Genomic DNA, 19,085 nt, shown 5'->3' with positions numbered 1-19,085 from the left:
AGCATCAGTGCATTATCAACACTGTTTTGGTCACAAACCCAAAACACAGCACCATATAGGCTGCCAGGAAGAAAATTAATGCCATTAAACCACATTAATGTGGTTTAACATTTGTAACAACAAGTATTAACACAAGGTAGCAGATCTAACTGCTTATCATGGATCTAACAGTCACCTGTAAACAAAAACCAGAACAAATACAGTAGATGTTCAGGTTTTTTTTGAACCATAAACCAGTCGGTGGCCACTCACAAGCGGTGTTCCCCAGGGCTCATCTTCTGGGACAGTCTTGTTCAATATCTTTATAGATATCTTGTTCAACAACTTTATCAATGACCTGGATGAGGGGATTGAGAGCTCCCTCAGTATGTTTGCAGATGACACCAAACTGGGTGGGACTGAGGATCTGCTAGTGGGTCAGAAAGCTCTGCAGAGGGATCTGGACAGGCTGGATACATGGGCCAAGGTAAATCTTACGAGATTCAACAAGGCCAAGTGTCAGGTTTTGAGGTTTGGTCACCACAACCTTATACAATGCTACAGGCTTGCAGAAGAGTGGCTGGAAGTCTGCCTGGCAGAAAAGGACCTGTGGGTGTTGGTCAACAGCTGGCTGAACACGATCCAGCAGCGTGCTCAGGTGGAAGAAGCCAATAGGACCATGGCTTCTATCAAAAGCAGTGTGGCCAGCAGGAGTACGGAAATGGTTGTTGCTCTGTACTCAATGCTGGAGAGGCCACACCTTGATTTTTTGTGTTCAGTTCTGGGCTCCCAGAAAGACACTGAGGTGATGGAGTGTGTCCAGAGGGGAGGGTGACAAAGCTGGTGAAGCATCTGGAGCACAAGAATTACAAAACATAGCTGGAGAACTGGCATTGTTTAGCCTCAAGAAGGTAAGGGGAGCCCTTATCACTCTCTACAATTGCCTGAAACGATGGGTGCTTGTGTCTCCAGCCAAGTAACAAGTGATAGAATGTGAGGAAATGGCCTCAAGATGCACCAGGGGGTGTCTAGATTGGGTATTATGAAAAATTTCTTTTACTGAAAGAGTGGTGAAGCATTGGAACAGGCTTCCCAGGGAAACATCCTCCCCGGAGGTGTTCAAAAAACGTGTAGATGTGACACTTTGTGACATGGTTCAGTAGGCACAGTGGTGTTGGGCTGACAGTTGGACTGGATGATCTCAAGAGTTCTTTTCCAACTCTAATGATTCCATTTATTTCTCTACTAAGCCAGGGCCCGAGCCTGCTTTATAAAACAATACTACAATGACATTCAGAAGATTTTCAGCTAAAAACCTTCCCTATATTTGACAATCTGTAGACCACTATGAACAAAACAGCAGTCATATCCTAATAAGCTTCATCACGCCCATGTTTTCAGAGGATTACGAGCATTTAAGTATCTTTTAAATTTTCAGATATATTTTCAGAGGCAAGTAAGTTTTCTGTGCTCACAGCTCCATAAGCCCATTGGTCCAAAGGATATTTTAAATCAAGAAAAATGTGAAATAATACTACTGGCCTCCAGAACCAACAATCCATTGATATTTGTTAGCATGGGAACATTCAGACTATAAAATAGTATTTCCTTCAATCACCAGTTAGGTAAAGCTACTTGCAACTTTGGAAGGCCGTCTAATATGATGAACACCATGAGCAGATGACTGCTTTCTACAATTTCTTCTACTCTTCTTCATAAAAACATTATTTCACAGCAAAGACAGGTGGACTACCCAAATTAAACAGAGCTTCTATAAAGTAGGAGCTACAGAAGTTCAAACTGTATCTTAGAAAGCACCTTTGAAAAAATGGCACATTCTTACTTTGCAAACTTTCCCTTGAATATTCCATCACATCATGAGTTTTGCAACAAAACCAAACTGTGGTCACTGTTATGAGCTTTAAAAATGCTATATGTTTCAAGGAGAACCCATCATTTCCATCCATTTCAGCCTCAACGTGAGCTATTAACTCATTTGCAAGAAGACCCATAGCACTCTTGTTACCTCCACATTTTGCATTTACACTGAAGTCAAGAGGAATCTGTACATTTAACCAATGGCTTTTAAAAACAATTTTGCTGCACAGACGCCTCACGCCTGTAAAGTGTGAAATCTTTACTGTGGCGACATGCAACAATCAAAACACAGCTTGCCTTTCACATACTAGACTGAGCTTGCAGGAAGCTCAGCTGTGTATGTACAGCAATGAAATCTGTTTCACAGAAACAATCTTTGTGATGCCACATTTATAGTCATTCTTCACATTAGAACTACAGTTACTTTTTCCTTCAAAACATCAACACAGACTTATGTCACCATCTGCCTGAGAAAAGAACACTGCAATGAGCAGAAAATAAGAGGGAGAGCAAAAGCTTGCTTTATGAGAAACAGCAGTGTTCAGGCTGGAACATCACACAAATCAAAAAAACCCCAGGTTTATTGTTAGTTTTGCCTTTCTCAAATCTTATTTCAAACAATCACAGCTAAACTAAAAGACAGGTTAAAGACCTCTGCAAATGACTGGAGCTTTAAATACATTTTTTAATTTCTAGCTCACTAAGTAAATGGTTCATGAAGGTGAACAGAAATATTTCCTCAAGTGATGCTGACGTATCTACATGATGCAGAGTAAATACAACTAAGTACTCAGGTCCTACGCTGGTCTTATATAATTGCAATGTGTAACTACAACCCATAAATCATATGTAACTGTGTAAACTTTGAACGTTTTTAAATACATCAATGACTCTTGAATAAGCTAAAAACAATTCCTTTAAAGAAACAGATGTTCGGACATATTGTACTATGGCCATTTGCAAAGACACGCAGTGCATAATATTCCCTTTAATGAGAATAGGTACATAAACAGAAGAGCTTGTCCAGCTCCAAACATACAGTGATACTCTTTCAGCAACAGTCTAAATAATGGCTCACTTTGTAGCCCAACAAGTGAATACTCCCCATCTTTCCCTTTAAATTGTGAAAACCTCATTACATTTCCAATTTTTTTTTCCATTTTTTTAAGGTTGAAGAAAAAAACTTCATTGACACCTCTCAGATGTCTGACTGTTGGAAAGTGTGTGTAGCTTAGAACACATTCACTGTGATTTTGAAAAGGCGATTTACCTGGATGGCTATCCGGCCACTTGGCAAACCCACCAACAAGGCGATCTTGAGTTGACAAGATGTAGTTTCGGTTTTTCTCAAAATTTGTATATTGGAATATGTTCAAGAGCTGAAAAGAGATCAGATGGTTACAGTAATATATTAACCCTTAGTATATTTTTAATACTAAAATACAACGCCTATGTATGGGATAAGTAGTGGTACCAGAGACAGCACTAACCTGGAACACCTCCCCATCCTGCATTTCGGCAGGACCACGCCTTTATAGTGATCTGTGCATAATCATGCATTCATGCTAAGTATGTAACTCTTCCAAGCAAAGGAAGACATGACGCTTAAATAAATCAATGACTGTCAGTGACCATCCTGTAGCTGTTAGATACACTACCTTCAGTGTCGCTCCCACCCAAAAAGAATAGCATGTGTCTACAGGCTTGTTGGGTCGTCCATGGTAGCCGTTCTGTTGTCTCATTACACACCACCTTCTTATTCTGTTCAGCTCTTTCTCTGAAAAAACTTCCTCCAGTTTACCCATCAAACACAGCGATGCAATACCACAAAACGTAGAGCCACCTGTGAAGAGTTGTTTTTGCAATGTTTAAATACCCAGATTTTCACTGAAGCATATATCATCCCAGTCAGAACTTTAGCTAAGGCAGCAGCAATCAAATCAATGGGTTTTTAGAATCATGGAAGTGTTAATTTTTAGTCTAAAAGCCAAATAAATAAAAGCACTTCAGTTCAGCATATCTGCTAAAGGGGGAAAAAACCCCTACCCTTGCTCTCGAACAAATAAACCTATATTCATTTTCTTAAAGCTGGATGGCCTCTCAGTGCTGCATGGTTTACTTTACACATTAGTCCAGAAGCAAGGGAACCGCAATGCAACAGAAAACATTTCTTCATATGTAACTTAAAAAAGAAAGCTAATGGGATACCAGCAGTCAGACTGAAGCAAAGATGCCAAAGGCAGTCTCAGAAACAATCCCCTAGAGGATATAAGCAGACAGAAGTGTCTGGTGAGCAAAACCAGGCATGGTTAACACTACAACAAGACTGCTCGATTCTAATGGTTGTAATAAAACACCAATCACAAAAAGGAATTTTTTTTTTTGTTGAGGAAACTGCCAAGTAAAACTTGGAATTAGAAGTGAATCATAGAATGGTCTGTGTTGTAAGGGACCTTAAAAATCATCTAGTTTCAACCTCCCTGCAATAGGCAGGGTCACCTCCCACCAGACCAGGCTGCCCAAGACCCATCCAACCTGACAACGCCTCCACGGATGGGCAGCCACAGCTTCCCTGGGCAACCTGGGCCAGGGCCTCACCACCCTCATCATGAAGAATTTCTTCCTAATGTCTAATCTAAATCTGTCCCCCTTCCAATTTAAAGCCATTCCCCCTCGTCCTCATATTCTTTTTCTAGGTATTATAGTCACCGCATTTTAAAGCCCGTGAAAACTCATTCTGAGTCTATTACCTGATATGATAAAATTACAGTTGGGGAAAGACTCTAAGCATGATGTTGATACAAAACCTGGGGCTTAAAGTTCCTTCCTTACACTGTCCTGGTCCTAGCAGACCCCAGGAACCCTGAGGTTATTTTCATTCTGATGCTGAAACGCAGCAAGAGAAGGATGCTGAAGTAATGCTATCATCAGCATTCTACAGTAACTTAGTTAACTACTTTTGTAAACATGTAAGGGTATTAATTGAAGCTTCTCAACTTTTATCCACCATCCTGCAGGGAGAAGAGAAACAGAATACTATCAAAGCTCAATACCAAGGATAAAGCTCACAAACATTTGATAAATTTAGTATCAGTCACATAAAAGTCAACAGGTTCTCGTTCACTGTTACTCCGCGGCAAAGAAACACATTTTGCTTAAAAATATCATTGCCTTGGGAATTCCTATCTTCACAACAACCGTGTACAGAAATTAACTGCCGCTCCAAGATCGGGGATTACAGCATCTACTGGGGACTATAAGAGGAAATGTTTCTAGGTTTTACTAATAGCTGCTGAAATTGGAGATTATCAGGTGCAAAATCACCTGCAGATAATTTAAGAGAGTAACAACGGCACATGCAGAAAAAGTTTGCTCTGTCAGCAAGAGGCAGGAACTACGGCTAACACCTTTCAACAAAACATTCCTGACGTAAGATTAATGGAGTCGATAGATTAAGAGCCCATCTGGTCTGATATTAAGATGGAACTAAGGGCAGAAGACAGATGATATTCTGAGGCATGTTTTGGATTTGCTCCTCCTCATCCCACTTTCTTAAAATCAGAAAAGATGGAAAGGGATGATGCACACGGCATCTCTTGCAGTATTTTCAACGCCAGTCACAAAAAAGAGTGTAGAACTTCTAAACGTTCTTACCATGGGATTCCAATCCAGCTCCTTGCGCCAGGCCATTATCATAAGACTGAAGAAAAAAACCACCACAGACCAGTTACTTCAGAACCAAGTAATTTCACAGACATTGCAACTTCTCAGTTTACTAGCAGAATTCTCATCAGACCGTAAGCACCATTTAACCTGATTAAATTCTGAACCTCTGCCTCAAAAAGTTCTTGGCACAGAACAGCTGTCAAATCAGCCTCGTTTCAATGCAGGCAGTTTTATGACTTTCAGGGAGTTCATTTGAGTTGTGATGCATGTGAAAAGCCTGAGAACAGGTAAACACGTCTTTGCCAAAAAGGGAAAAAGCATGTGATGCAGGTAACCATTAAAGAAAAAATAACCTGCTTTTATGAAAAGAGAAATTCCAAACAAAATTAAACAGATAAATTAAATCCATGTCCCAAAATTGCATAACACATAAAAAAAAGCAAAGCACAAGGTAGTACTACATACACAATACACAAGAACAAGAAACACTTTAGTATGGAGCAAGAATATTAAGCTTTAAAAAAATGAAGATTGGTGGGTGGAGTGAATCAGAAGCAACAACATAATAAAGCGTACTAAAACTTGCCCTACAAAATCTTACTGTTAAAAAATATCTTAACAATGCAGAAAAATCATGTTGTTAAGTGAAAGAAAAAGGAGGAACTTGAAGTCTGACAAATAAAGCACCAAGAGTATTACAGTACATGTCTGCTATGAGCAGTCTAGGAGCAGGTGATGGAGCGGGTGATATTTTATATGTAGGAATAACAACCTTTCTCCCTGAAAAATTAAGTCATCTTGTGTGATAAAAAACAAGGGATCAGAGTAAAGTTATTAATAAAATGGAGAATGTTTATTTTACAAGAGTTCATAGAATGATTAATAAATTATCACTGGACAAACACCAGACTGTTCAGTAGGAAAAAGATTTCAGCCTTTTTTGTTCAGCTTCCCATGTTTAATTACACAGATCCTACTCCTTCTTTGTTAACTGCTCAATTAATGATTGGTTCAATATCTGATCAGACGCTAGAAGGCAATTTTAACTTCCTCCTTCCCTTGGATGCTGACTATGAATTTCTTGTGTTTTCTTCAAAACATTTAACCGTGGCTATGAGACACAGGACACCTTGACAGACCCCTAATGATTCCCATATTCCTAACCAAAGAATGGATCCAGGACATAGCAGTTCTTTAGGAATGACCTCAGGATTATTTTGCAGACCTTATTTTTAAAGCTGACCCTGGGAAGAAAAAAAGGAAACGGAAGCAAACACAGAAGCTACTTCTCTGAGTTGCTGCTGCAAGTTGAAGAAACTAAATACAGTAACGTGATATGTACACTCACATGCAGCTTGACCGTCAGAAGTTTGAACCACTGAATTTTAAGTAATTACTATGAAAACCTGAATATTACAACACATGGTGCTCTTTGCACTTGCCTTTTGAGAATGCAATTCAAATGTGCTGCCATACTCCACAGGCCCATTAATAGCTACGCAAAGGCAAGCCGATTAGCAGAGCTATGCTGGGAAAGCCAATTACCTCTACAAACACTAACTGTAAGGGGAGGTGGTTTGCTTTATATATGACAAAGTAATTAGCTCTGCAGAAAAGCTGTTAACCGTGCATCCCAGACAGTGTACTACATTGGGCTGTACAATTAGCTTGAAGTTTTAATACACATTAGTTGACCTTTGCCTGACTGGTGCCTATTTATTTCCATGCAGCAGCAACTCTCTGGGGACTTGTGTGCATTAAAGAACCAGGGAAATATTTTTGTTTCTTCATTCTTTTGAAAAGGCCCAGGAAATTATATGTAAAAGAGGCTCTAGGTTGCTGCAGCACAAAAGCTGCATAATTAAATACTGTCCTCAGGAAACATGTAAATCCAGTTGGGTGCAATCTTGGCTTCACACTTTAGAAGTTTCACAACCAGCTTAATTATTCAAGAGACTCATATACCTACATTCCAAGAAGACTGTACTATACTAGAAGAACCAGATGCCATACTTAAAACTTCCTGTAATAACCTCCACCTAAACCCCAAACTTGCAATAAACCAAGCAACATTGCAAAACACAGTATTTTAGAATCTGGTTTTGCTGCAGTAATTCCAAATTTCAGCATCTCAGTGTTCATTGTTTTCTGATCAGTGATACAGCTGACTTTAAATGTGAAAGTCAAAAATCAACCTCAGCTGATAAAAATTGTGATTGAAACCTGACTATTCTACTGATGATAAAATTGACCCACAATTATTTTTCTCATCAGCACTGTGTAAACACTTTTCAGTCAAGTGGTAACAGAGGGCAATTTAGTCTGTATGAACATTCAATTCTTTTTAACATAGCTACTTTTCCAAATAAAGCAACACCATTGTTTCATGTTCCAACGTTCTGCTGTTAACAGGCCGAATTGCACAATCCCCACACACACACGCACTTCAGCTGTACTGAATTCTATCTGTCCCAATTCTGATACTGCATCACTAAAGCGAATAAATTCCAACGAGTAAGCTAAAAACTCCATGATCTTATAACACAGTTTACTGTTTTTAACCAGTGATGTTACTCGCCATCAAAGTTAGATGCACTTCATTTGTATGCCTATTTAAATAACTCATGTTAACTACCACTTGCCTCATCTACGCGCAATTGATGCCATACAGTAAAACAAAACCACGCCTTTCTGCCATGGCAGTTTACTACTAAGCACCATGATTTGTTTTGTTCTATAATTAATGGAAGCACCAGAATGAGGTAACATTGCAGCAAAACAGGAATAAGCATCTGCAACAAAGTCTACAGCGATATTCATAGTGTCGTTAGTTACACTGGAGTAAGGAATGAAACATAACCTCACATAGGATTTACATCCGATTGTAAAGCAGGTTATTTTTAGCACCATCTACAAAATATTTACAGGAGAAATCAAACTAATATTCTTGGATACCACATTTCATATTCATTTTATTTGTTCAAGAAACACACTTTAAGGAACACTTGGTTCATATGACGGATAATTGAATTGGAATACATCTCAAGGAAGGTCCTGGAAAGAGACGAATGAGAGGAAGGAACAACCGCCATTGTGAAATGCTTGTCACAAAGGGCTAATCTCCAAGCATCTAAGACTTCTTCAAATATACTTTCAACTCTACAATGCAACCAAGCAGGATGCAAACACTTTGTGTAATTGCCTAGAAGTACCAGACATCGCGCAACCAAGTTAATCCATTAAAATACTGGACTGGCAAGTGGCATACGCCCAGAGAACCCAGACAAAACTAGGGTAAATGGGCATATCAAGCCTGCAGTGCATTCACAGTAAATCAACGCTTTTAAAACAGATGTCCTGCTGAATATAACGTACAGTCCATCTACCGATTCGCAGTGAACCTGGACAAAAAAATCAGTGTCTCTTTTGACACATTAGCTTGCCCTAAGGAGACTGCTGGGTATAGAACACCACTTACAGGACCTTTTTGAATTCCCCTCTGAGCTTGCTGGGAAAAGGCATAGTCTTCATGATAAACCACAGTGTCTTCTGGACTTTGACCATGCCTGGACTCAAGACTTACTTTACTGGTCAACTGAAGTAATATTACTATGGGCTCTTTCAAAGAGGGCTCGTTCTGTCCAGGCTTCAATTATATTTTTTTAAATAGTGGCGTCAATTTTCCCAGTAGGAATATAACAATTGGAATCTGCAGGTACAGGTACTAATGCCAAGAGTTTAGAAGCAAACTATGAATTCGGTTGAAGAGAACTGTGGACAGTAAATCTCCAGTGCTATTTCGAAGTTTCAAACTTTAGAAAAAATCTCCACTTGCCTGCTCTACCAATGGCCGTACGTGATGCTGGCTCGCTCTCGCCTTAGAAAGAAATAGTTGTTTCCTGCTCACTTTCTTCTTTTCAGTGGTACTTATTATTTTACTACCTCTGACACAATCCACTTAATCATCCCACTTCTAGAATGAAGAGTTCCAGTATACTAAATGCTCCTTTTACGCAGGCTGGTTCATACCTCTGGCAATTCCACTCAAACTTTCTTTGCATCTTTCCTAATTCCACTATATCCTTTAAGACCAAAACTGCAGTCAGATGTACAAAACACTAAATAACAGTTGATGGGATGTATAGATCATGAAGAGGATTTTGATTTTTCGTTTTGTTTTCCATTCTCTCTTATATTTGATTCTCCTATTGTACCTCTGCTAAGCTATCTGATTCAAAGCTAATCACAGTAAACATAAAGGTCCGGCAAGGATCAGAGCAGGGAGAATGCTTCCAACTAATCAGTGAAAAGCAAACACCCTGACGTGGGTGCTCCCTCAAGACTGTCAGAGGAGAATGGATAAATCATTATCCCCAGTTGAAAGCCACCAAGGTGAGCCAGCAGGAATCTCCTCACCCTGGAAACCCATGCAAACTAAAATGGGCTACTGACTGCAAGGGTACATGGGCTCTTATGGGATGCAGGGAAAGAAAACTATGGCATTGTATAAGACCTGTTGTGGGGTGTGTTCTGGGGAATGTGAGGGCATGCACAACTTATTATGGAATGGCCAAGGCAAGGACCAATGGTGGGCAAGACCAAAGCAGAGACAGGGGAGAAAGAAGCAAGGGAAAACAGAGGGAAAAAAGGGATTAAAGGGACTAGCAGAGCATGAACAGACTGTAGGTCTGTATGCCTGCATGACTGAGCCCTGCCCTTGATCACCATGGTTGGTCCAAGACTTATTATATCCTATTTTCAACTGTCTGCTGTGGACATGTACTACCTACTCTGAGTGTGTGCTAGCAAACTTTAGGCCCAAATAGCTGGTGGGTAAGACAGGTGGCCAAAGCACCAGCACTTGGAACGGGAGGGAACATGAATCCCATGGGCTCACAGGCCGATCTGCCAGACGTGGGCAAGAAATGGGCTCTAGGGGTCAGCTGTTGGATGGACATTTGGCACCAAGCACAAGCACCTCACAGTGAGTAGGCTGGGGGTGAGGAAGAAGCTGGGAGAGGGCCCAGCCAGAACAGCTGACCCCAACTGGCCAAAGAGGCATATTCCATACATTGTAACATCATGCTCAGCATTAATAACAGGGTACCAGAAGAAGAAGGGGTAGGCATAAGGGAGGTTTCTTTCAAGGAGGGTGATGCTTAGAGAACATTGATCTGTGCATTGTTCTGCTTGTGGGAAGTGGTGAGTGACTAGACTGCCTCTGCATCACTCGTTTTTCTCCCCTCTTTTCTTCACTCAGCTAACTGTCTTTTACCTCAATCCACAAGGTTTCTTCCTTTTGCTCTTTCTATTCTTTCCACCGTCCTGCTGAGGAGTGTTGGGGGAGTAAGCAGAGCAGTAACGTATTAAAAGGCATTAAAAGCAATGCAGGTGTGATAGGGTAAAGTTTTGTTCATACTCTCAATTCCAGCATGCAGGCTAATATCATGAGTGCACAATGCATGAATTAGGAGTGTTTTCAATTTCTGAATGAGGACATATGAAGAAAATTATGTTCCTAACCAGGCTATGGCAGTGTGCCAGAATGCTTCCAGTGATGTGCTGTAAGAAATGCTTGTGCATCTAACCACCCCTTAAAAATAAAACCCAATTTAGTCCAATTATTTTTGAGACTTTGCTTCTCACTTAAATTTTACAATATCACTACTAGCAGCAACCACTGAAACATACAAACAGAAGTTGTATGTCATCATAAATTTGGCTCTTTTTTGGGAAGCAGAAGAAGTTTATTATGCATGTTTACTCACATTCAGGAAACCTTAGTTTTCACTCTTACTCAGCTTCTTGAAAAACATTTCGTCTAATCTTGGAAAATGAAACTCAACTGAATTAATGAAAACATCACAAAGAAACCCGAAAATTCTTCTTCTCCAACCAAATATGATGACAGCTGGCACAGACACAGAAAAAATGTGTACACGCTAATATTTTCCTTCATTCCAAATATCTAATGAATAAACCTGGAGCGCATGACTAAAAGCATTTAAGCTTAAAGTGATGTCAATAATTAATTTTTCCTTCGATTCTGTGTATCATTTATAAAGCAGGACAACAGCTCATTGAAATTTGAGGATTTGATTGATGCAGTGCTTTATTTACGTACTTTTTCTACGTTACAGGAACATTAGGCCTCACTTTTCAAAAACTTGCTTTCAATTCTGAATTGCTTAAAAGAAAAAATACTAGATTTAATTTACAACAAACACAAATCCTATATAAAATTATCTTGCTAGTACATACATTATAATGAAAATATAAAGGCAAAACCCAACGTACTTTTTCATTTTCAACTTGCTAAAGTAGGTAGGAACAGAAAAGAAAGAAATTACCATCATATTTCAATTTGGATGGAGAGGTTTTAGTTATCATTAGGAAATAAAGTAACTAGCTTTAAAATGTAGGAAGATCTCTTTGCGGATACTCACCATACTTCTTCGAATGTAGTCTATCGCTTTTTTCATATCCATGCCTGACCAATCATCGAGTATGTAGCAGATGCAAGAAGCACAATACACAAATCTCATATCATTCTCACTTCCTTCCAGCACTGCACAGAAACTAAAAGAAACGTACCTGTCATTATCCACTGTATAGCCTGTTACATGAGCAAAATACGAAAAGCAGGTTAAGGATTGCAAAATTTTTCCTTTAAAAATTATTTTCTCTTTACAGCATGTTCTCTTTAGAGCATTCCCATAAGTACAACCGAAAGCTATGCTAGATTTTCTTTTCAGAAGAAGTGATTCCAACTGAGTGAAGCAAAATGAATAGAACTACTAATATTTAGGGGCCTAGGTGACTATTTCCAGCCATGTAATGATGCTGGTCTTTATTTATTTGAAGCCGTTAATGCTTATATTCTTTCACCTATTACAGTATATACTGATGTATGAGTCATCATTTTAACATTTACTGTTGTGGGCAGAATTCTTTGCTTTCCTAGAAATCTTATTACCCTCCAAGTCTTTCCTTCCTGACTGCAATTTCAGGATCAATTTCCCATTTATGTATAAAAGATGTTATTACTACAGTTTCTATTAGAAATGGTGAAAATTACCTTCAGTCCAGTTTTTAATTTCCGATGGCTAGAGTCTCTACAAACACTTCAAAATTATTATATCTGGGTATCTAGGCACAATTCCGTGCTCTCTCTCTCTCTCTGACACCCTTAAAATGAAGATGCAATTTGCTGCCTGGCAATCTTCCCCTTGCCTCAAAGAGCTAGGCAGTGTATTTTGATGATTTATTCATTTGCAAGAGGTCAGCACAACAGAATATTTTGATGAGTCCTTCTGACAGTCTTCTAAGCACAACTATCACCACTATGAGACTCCTTTACTATTCAAGTGTATACCCCATTATCTTCTTTCATAGTAAAGCGTCCAATATCTGCTGGGAGGTATTTTCATCTCTCCTAACGTCAATGGTACCAGGCCCTGCTCTCTGGAGCTCAGATAGGGATGAACTTCGTTGCACTCTGGATGTGGCACAGGACATTCTGGAGAACTAAGACACTTCTGAAGATGTACAAGTACTGTTGTTTACAATCTCACCCCATCCTCAGGTGACAACTACATTACATGTTATCAAGACACTTCAAGTCACACTCAGTTAAGGTAGAGGAGAAATTAAAATACACGCATTTATTCGTAATGTAAGAAGAGGCCATGCAATTTTAATATCTTTTTTTTTGGTCTTTGCTTCTTCACACCCGCCTTTTATTAATTAAGATTTGCATACTTATTTTGCATATACTACAGTAACAGCAGAAAAGGTCTCCTTCCCTCACTGAACTCACTTGCTGTTCCTGTCTGGACAAGATGTTAGCTCGACACACATTAGGACTTAGCCAATTAAGGCCAGTCTGCTGTTACAAAGGTTAGACAACTGTACATAGAACCATAGAATATCCCGAGTTGGAAGAGACCCACAAGGATCACGGAGTCCAACTCTTGTCCCTGCATAGGATGACTCCAAAATCCACACCATGTATTTGCTCATATAGGAACACCCCATAGTTTATATTCACCACTAGGATTCTGAATATTCTGGAGATTTTCTTTGGTTTTTGTTGCTAAAAACACATGCAACACTGCATTTTAATAATTGCGCTAAAATTAAAACTATTTTTTTTTGTTTTTGTAAAAAAAATCTAGCCAATACAAAGCCATTCAACCAAAACGAAAGCTTTCTTAACCCATAAAGGGTGACAGCAATTTCATTATGAAGTGAAAGGTAACTCCTTCAGGAACAACATTTCTATCATTCTGCATTTCTTAAAGTAATCTTTCAAAAGTGACATTCAGTAAAGTCTAACAACACAGACAGATCATGTATCCTAGCACAGGTTTTCCTTAGCTAACAGCTTCCGCCTGCATTAAAAAAAAAACCACAGAAAACCAAAACAAACAAATCCCCTACCAACAGAAGCAGATCAAAGGGTATATATCACCTCTTAAAAATGCATGCAAAAAGCACAGATCTTGCAATGAAGTTTAGTAATAATATGCTCCTATTACAAGTAATACATAGGCTAACTCATCCTGTATAGGGATATTGTATATTTGACCCATCCCTGGAGGTGATAAAAGCCAGGTTGGATGGGCCTTGGGTAGCCTGATCCAATGGAAGGTGCCCCTGCCCACGGCAGGCAGTTGGAACTGGATGATCTTTAAGGTCCCTTCCAACACAAATCCTTCTATGATTGATAACTTCAATCTCGCAAAACTAAGTAAAGCCCATCCTCCCACAAAGCCAAGCAAACATCATCATCATCATCATAGCAATCCAGGGCCCCGCAAAAACTACAAAATATGAACACAGAAAATCTCACTTATCTGAAGGACAGAGCAGAAAAAATACTATCCCCAGGAAAAAAACATCATTTAACTTCCCAGTAATGAGTACCTACAGTTGTAAGTAAAAATCATCATTCTCCAATACAAAAGCAAATCTATATACAAAGTACTGTTTAGTCCTCTAAACTGGTGTGTGTCCTATAACTGATAACAATTACTCAGCAAAGCATTTTCTAATAGAAAGACCGTATAGCTACTTTCACGGGAAAAAAAAAAAATTCTTATGTTTCATGCCACATCTGGGGTTTCTATTAAGCTTCCAGAGAATTGTAGAATATAAAATATCTTTTACCTTCCATCCTCCAACTGAAGGGCTCTCAGTCCTGCCAGTACAGCATCTTTATTTACTCGACTTAAATCATCCCCAAGAATAACAAGACATGACAGACCTGTGTAAGTCATTGCTATGTGTCCACTATCATAGGGGTGAGATATACCCGGACCCTAGAAAAAAAGGGGAGAAAAATAAAAATAATAAAACATCGTAAGACCTTGTATTACAGGCATGCATTTATTTTTTTTAAAAAATGAAGACATGAACTAAGTTCTTTGCTCTTCACTCATTAAGGGTAAACTGAAGGCATCCCACCCAACTTTTCTAATTAAGCTACTGCACAGTTGTGTTACCCTTCTATATAGTTGGGTCAGTATGAAGCCTTGGAAAAGAGTTTTGCCAAGAGGGATATTTATGCAACAGTTAAGCAAAAAGATGGGATGTGCTCAGCTGTACCTAAGTTCATCCTGACACCACCAGGCATTAGCTTCCCGGCAGCTGAGCAAGCACTGTTAAACAGCCAAACCTCTGGAGGTCCTTCCCACAGAGACTTCACAATCTAATGATCTACATGTAGAAAGCAGTGTGAGGGATTACTAGTAATCTGTGTGCCAATAGAAGGAATACTAAATTAATTTCTCATCTACTTCACCTCTACTCTAAAGAGGTAATTAGATCTTAAACATTCACATTGCAAATAATGTCAACCAAGGAGCTAAAATATGAGTTAAATGCTGACTAGCCACAATACAAGTCACAGTAACAGGTCAGGCATTGATACAGCTGTGCTAGAATTAGTTTTCTTTATGATATTTTATATCATAAATACCACTTTTATACATATACCAATTTTATATCATATATATATATATATATACACACACACACACCAATTTTATATCATATATACCATTTCATGGAAACAGAAACTACCTGTAACAAGATGACCCTGGATACTTGGGATAGTTCAGTTTGGAGCAACTGGAAGACAACTATTTTAAACACGATAAAAGCTATTTCAATAGTGAGTGCTAGAGACAAGCAAGTTTTGAGACCGCATTTTACTAGCATTATTGCCAAGTCAATTTCTATTGTTATTTTGCAACCTAATCTAAAAATACATGTGAAAAAGTAAATGAGGTTATAACATGTGTAATTGGTATTCTTCAGGCCAGTCATGCTTATTTCCAACACCAAAAAGCTTTGCTTCTAATAAGAAATGAGGAGAAAAATACTTATTACCCACTAAACAGCAAATGACTGTTCTCACACTGGGGAATCAAACACAGTTGGGAAACGGAGGCAGAAAACAAGGTTAAAGTGGCTGTGGCAGCAATGCTGTAACCATGCAACAGAGAAAGGGAATAAAGGAGTGAGCACCAAGAGCTGCACCCCCTTTCCCTCACTTCCAGCCCTGGACTCTCAGTTGTGAAGAGGACAAATCTCAACAGCTCCCACTCCTGCTGCTGACCTGCCAGTGTCCCCATCACTGTCCCCTGCCCTGCACATCCCCCGGTCACACACGCAACCACAGAGCGGCGAAGGCTGGCCTGGACAGGCGCACACTCTCCTGCGTGGAAAACTGGTTGGATGGCCGAGCCCAAAGTAAATGGAGTGAATTCCAGCTGGAGGCTGGTCCCAAGTGGTGTCCCCAGGGCTCAATGCTGGGTCCAGCCCTGTTGAGTGTCTTTACCAATGACCTGGATGAGGGGGTTGAATGCACTCTAAGTAAAGTTTGCAGACGACACTAAGCTGGGTGGAACTGTGGATCTGCTGGAGGGTAGGGAAGCTCCATATCTCCATAGGGATCTGAACAGGCTGGACCGCTGGGCTGAGACCAATGGCATGAGGTTTAACAAGGCCAAATGCTGGGTCCTGCACTTGGGGCACAACAACCCTGTGCAGCTCCAGACCAGGGGAAGAGTGGCTGGAGAGCTGCACGGAGGAGAAGGACCTGGGGGTAACGGTTGACAGTGACTCAACATGAGCTACCAGTGGCCCAGGGGGCCAAGAAGGCCAATGGCATCTTGGCTTGGATCAGAAACGGCGTGACCAGCAGGGCCAGGGAGGGGATTCTGCCCTTGGACTCAGCACTGGGGAGATCGCACCTCGAATCCTGTGCTCAATTCTGGGCCCCTCACCACAAGAAGGATGTTGAGGCTCTGGAGTGTGTCCAGAGAAGAGCAACAAAGCTGGTGAGGGGCTGGAGAACAAGTCTTATGAGGAGCGGCTGAGAGAGCTGGGGTTGTTTAGCCTGGAGAAGAGGAGGCTGAGGGGAGACCTCACTGCTCTGTACAACTCTCTGAAAGGAGGTTGTGGAGAGGAGGGAGCTGGGCTCTGCTCCCCAGTGACAGGGGACAGGACAAGGGGGAATGGCCCCAGGCTCTGCCAGGGGAGGGGTTCAGGCTGGATATCAGAAAAACCTTTGTCACAGAAAGGGTCATGAGGCCCTGTCAGAGGCTGCCCACGGAGCGGGTGGAGTCCCCATCCCTGGAGGATTTTAAAAGACGGATAGATGACGTGCTCAGGGACCTAGTTTAGTGGTTGATAGCGGTTGGACTGAATGATCTAAGAGGTCTTTTTCAACCTAGTGATTCAGTGATTCTATGACTTCCAGATATCACCTGGTCCAAGCCTTCTGCTCAAGTAGGGCCACTTAGAGGTGGGTGTCAAGGATCACGTCCAGATGGTTCCTGAGTACTTCCAAAGAGGGAGAGTTCACCACCTCCCTGAGCAACATGTGCGAGTGCTCAGTCCCCCTCACAGTGGCGAAGTGTTTCGTGATGTCCAGAGGGATCCTCCTGTGTTTCATGGTGTGCCCAGTGCTTCTGGTCCTGTCACTGGGCACCACTGGAAAGAGCCTGACTCCATCCGCTTTGCACCTTCCTTGCAGGTATTAATATACATTCATGAGACTCCCCTGAGCCTTCTCTTCTCCAGGCTGAACAGGTACAGCTCTCTCAGCTTTTCTGCCTCTGGGAGGTGCACCAGTCCCAGACAGACTTCCCCACGGGGCACCCCACCGCTGGAGGACAGCTGTGCCCTTAAACACCTTAGCAAAAGCTACTGCAGTCATGAAACATGTTTTTCTAACTTAAGTGGGTGACAGGTTTTAATCCCAGAAGGAACAATTTGGCCTATCATACCAATTTTAGGCATTTTAAATCTTAACAGAACTGAAAATCTTCCTTTCAGAATACCTTCCCTTTAAAAATTTTATAAATGGTTTAACCCTTCTGATGCATCAACTTTTCTCAAATGTAAAATTCTGCTCTAAAAAATTCAGACATATATGGTGATAAAGATCTGTGCTGATAATTTGGTTTAATGCAATTGAGCAATTTACTTTCAAGGAAAAAATGTCTCTATTAAAGTCCAAATTTGAATTAGTTCTTGCTCGAAAAGGGTTCTCAACGTCCCAGCTCTGTAGCTAAAGCTTCTCACGTACTTAGTCAAACAAAACACAAGACACACACTAGCTGATGGAAAAAATCTGAAGGTCCTACAATAATTTGACCAACTGCTTACAAAACGTCCCAGCAGTTCCCATCAGCAACTACAAAGAAAACTAAGTTTCCAAACACTTGTATAATTGAAGTTAAACTGGAATGAGAAGAACATTTGATTTAGAATCACAGAATGGTTTGGGTTAGAAGCCACCTTAAAGATCACCTAGTTCCACCTCCCTGCCACGGGCTGAGACACCTCCCACTGGATCAGGCTGCTCCAAGCCCCACAACCTGGCCCTGAACACCTCCAGGGATGGTGCCTCCACAACTTCTCTGGGCAACCTGGGCCAGGGTCTCACCACTCTCGTAGTGAAGAATTTCTTCTTAATGTCTAGTCTAAATCTTCCCCCCCTTCAACTTAAAGCCATTCCCCTCGTCCTGTCATGACATGCCCTTGTAAAAAGTCCCTCCCCAGCTAATTTCTCCCTACTCAGAATAACCTAGAGCAGGGAAAGTACAGAATTTTCCTCTGTTCTTTTAATACAAACACACTAAAAATGCTGAAGCGTGTGAGCCAATGTTAACTGCTCACAACCATTCTGCTTACACAGGCAATCCATCTCCAAGTCAATACTGATGTCAGGAATAACTGAACAGTAACAGACACTCAAAACAGTTCAACTTCACTTCTAAAAATATTATTTCCAGAGGAATATTACACTCACTAAGTAATATTCTCCAGCCCCTTCACCAGCTTCATGACCTTTCTGGACACGCTCAAGCACTTCAATGTCCTTCTTGTAATGAGGGGTCTCGAACTGGACACAATATTCAAGGTGTGGCCTCACCAATGCTGAGTACAGGGGCTCAATCACTTCCCTGGTCCTGCTGAAGTCTGGTAGTTTTAATACTCCAGTAGTTTTCACAAAGAGCACAAACTACACTTGTATGATGCATATA

The 19,085-nt window shown here is 40.6% G+C and overlaps 1 protein-coding gene across 1 annotated transcript in view; it reads right to left on the bottom strand.

Moving 5' to 3' along the window:
• The window catches only part of PGGT1B (protein geranylgeranyltransferase type I subunit beta), a 42,053-nt gene that overhangs the window by 2,060 nt on the left and 20,908 nt on the right, over positions 1–19,085 (bottom strand). The window contains 5 exon segments of the mRNA XM_009557528.2: positions 3,128–3,236; positions 3,516–3,700; positions 5,512–5,557; positions 11,970–12,102; positions 14,695–14,846. Coding sequence (XP_009555823.1) covers positions 3,128–3,236; positions 3,516–3,700; positions 5,512–5,557; positions 11,970–12,102; positions 14,695–14,846 — 625 coding nt within the window.

This window comes from Cuculus canorus, chromosome Z (assembly GCF_017976375.1).
Source record: "Cuculus canorus isolate bCucCan1 chromosome Z, bCucCan1.pri, whole genome shotgun sequence".
Classification (NCBI taxonomy): domain Eukaryota; kingdom Metazoa; phylum Chordata; class Aves; order Cuculiformes; family Cuculidae; genus Cuculus; species Cuculus canorus.
The sequence above is the reverse complement of the archived record's forward strand: the minus strand, read 5'-3'. Positions and strand labels throughout refer to the sequence as shown.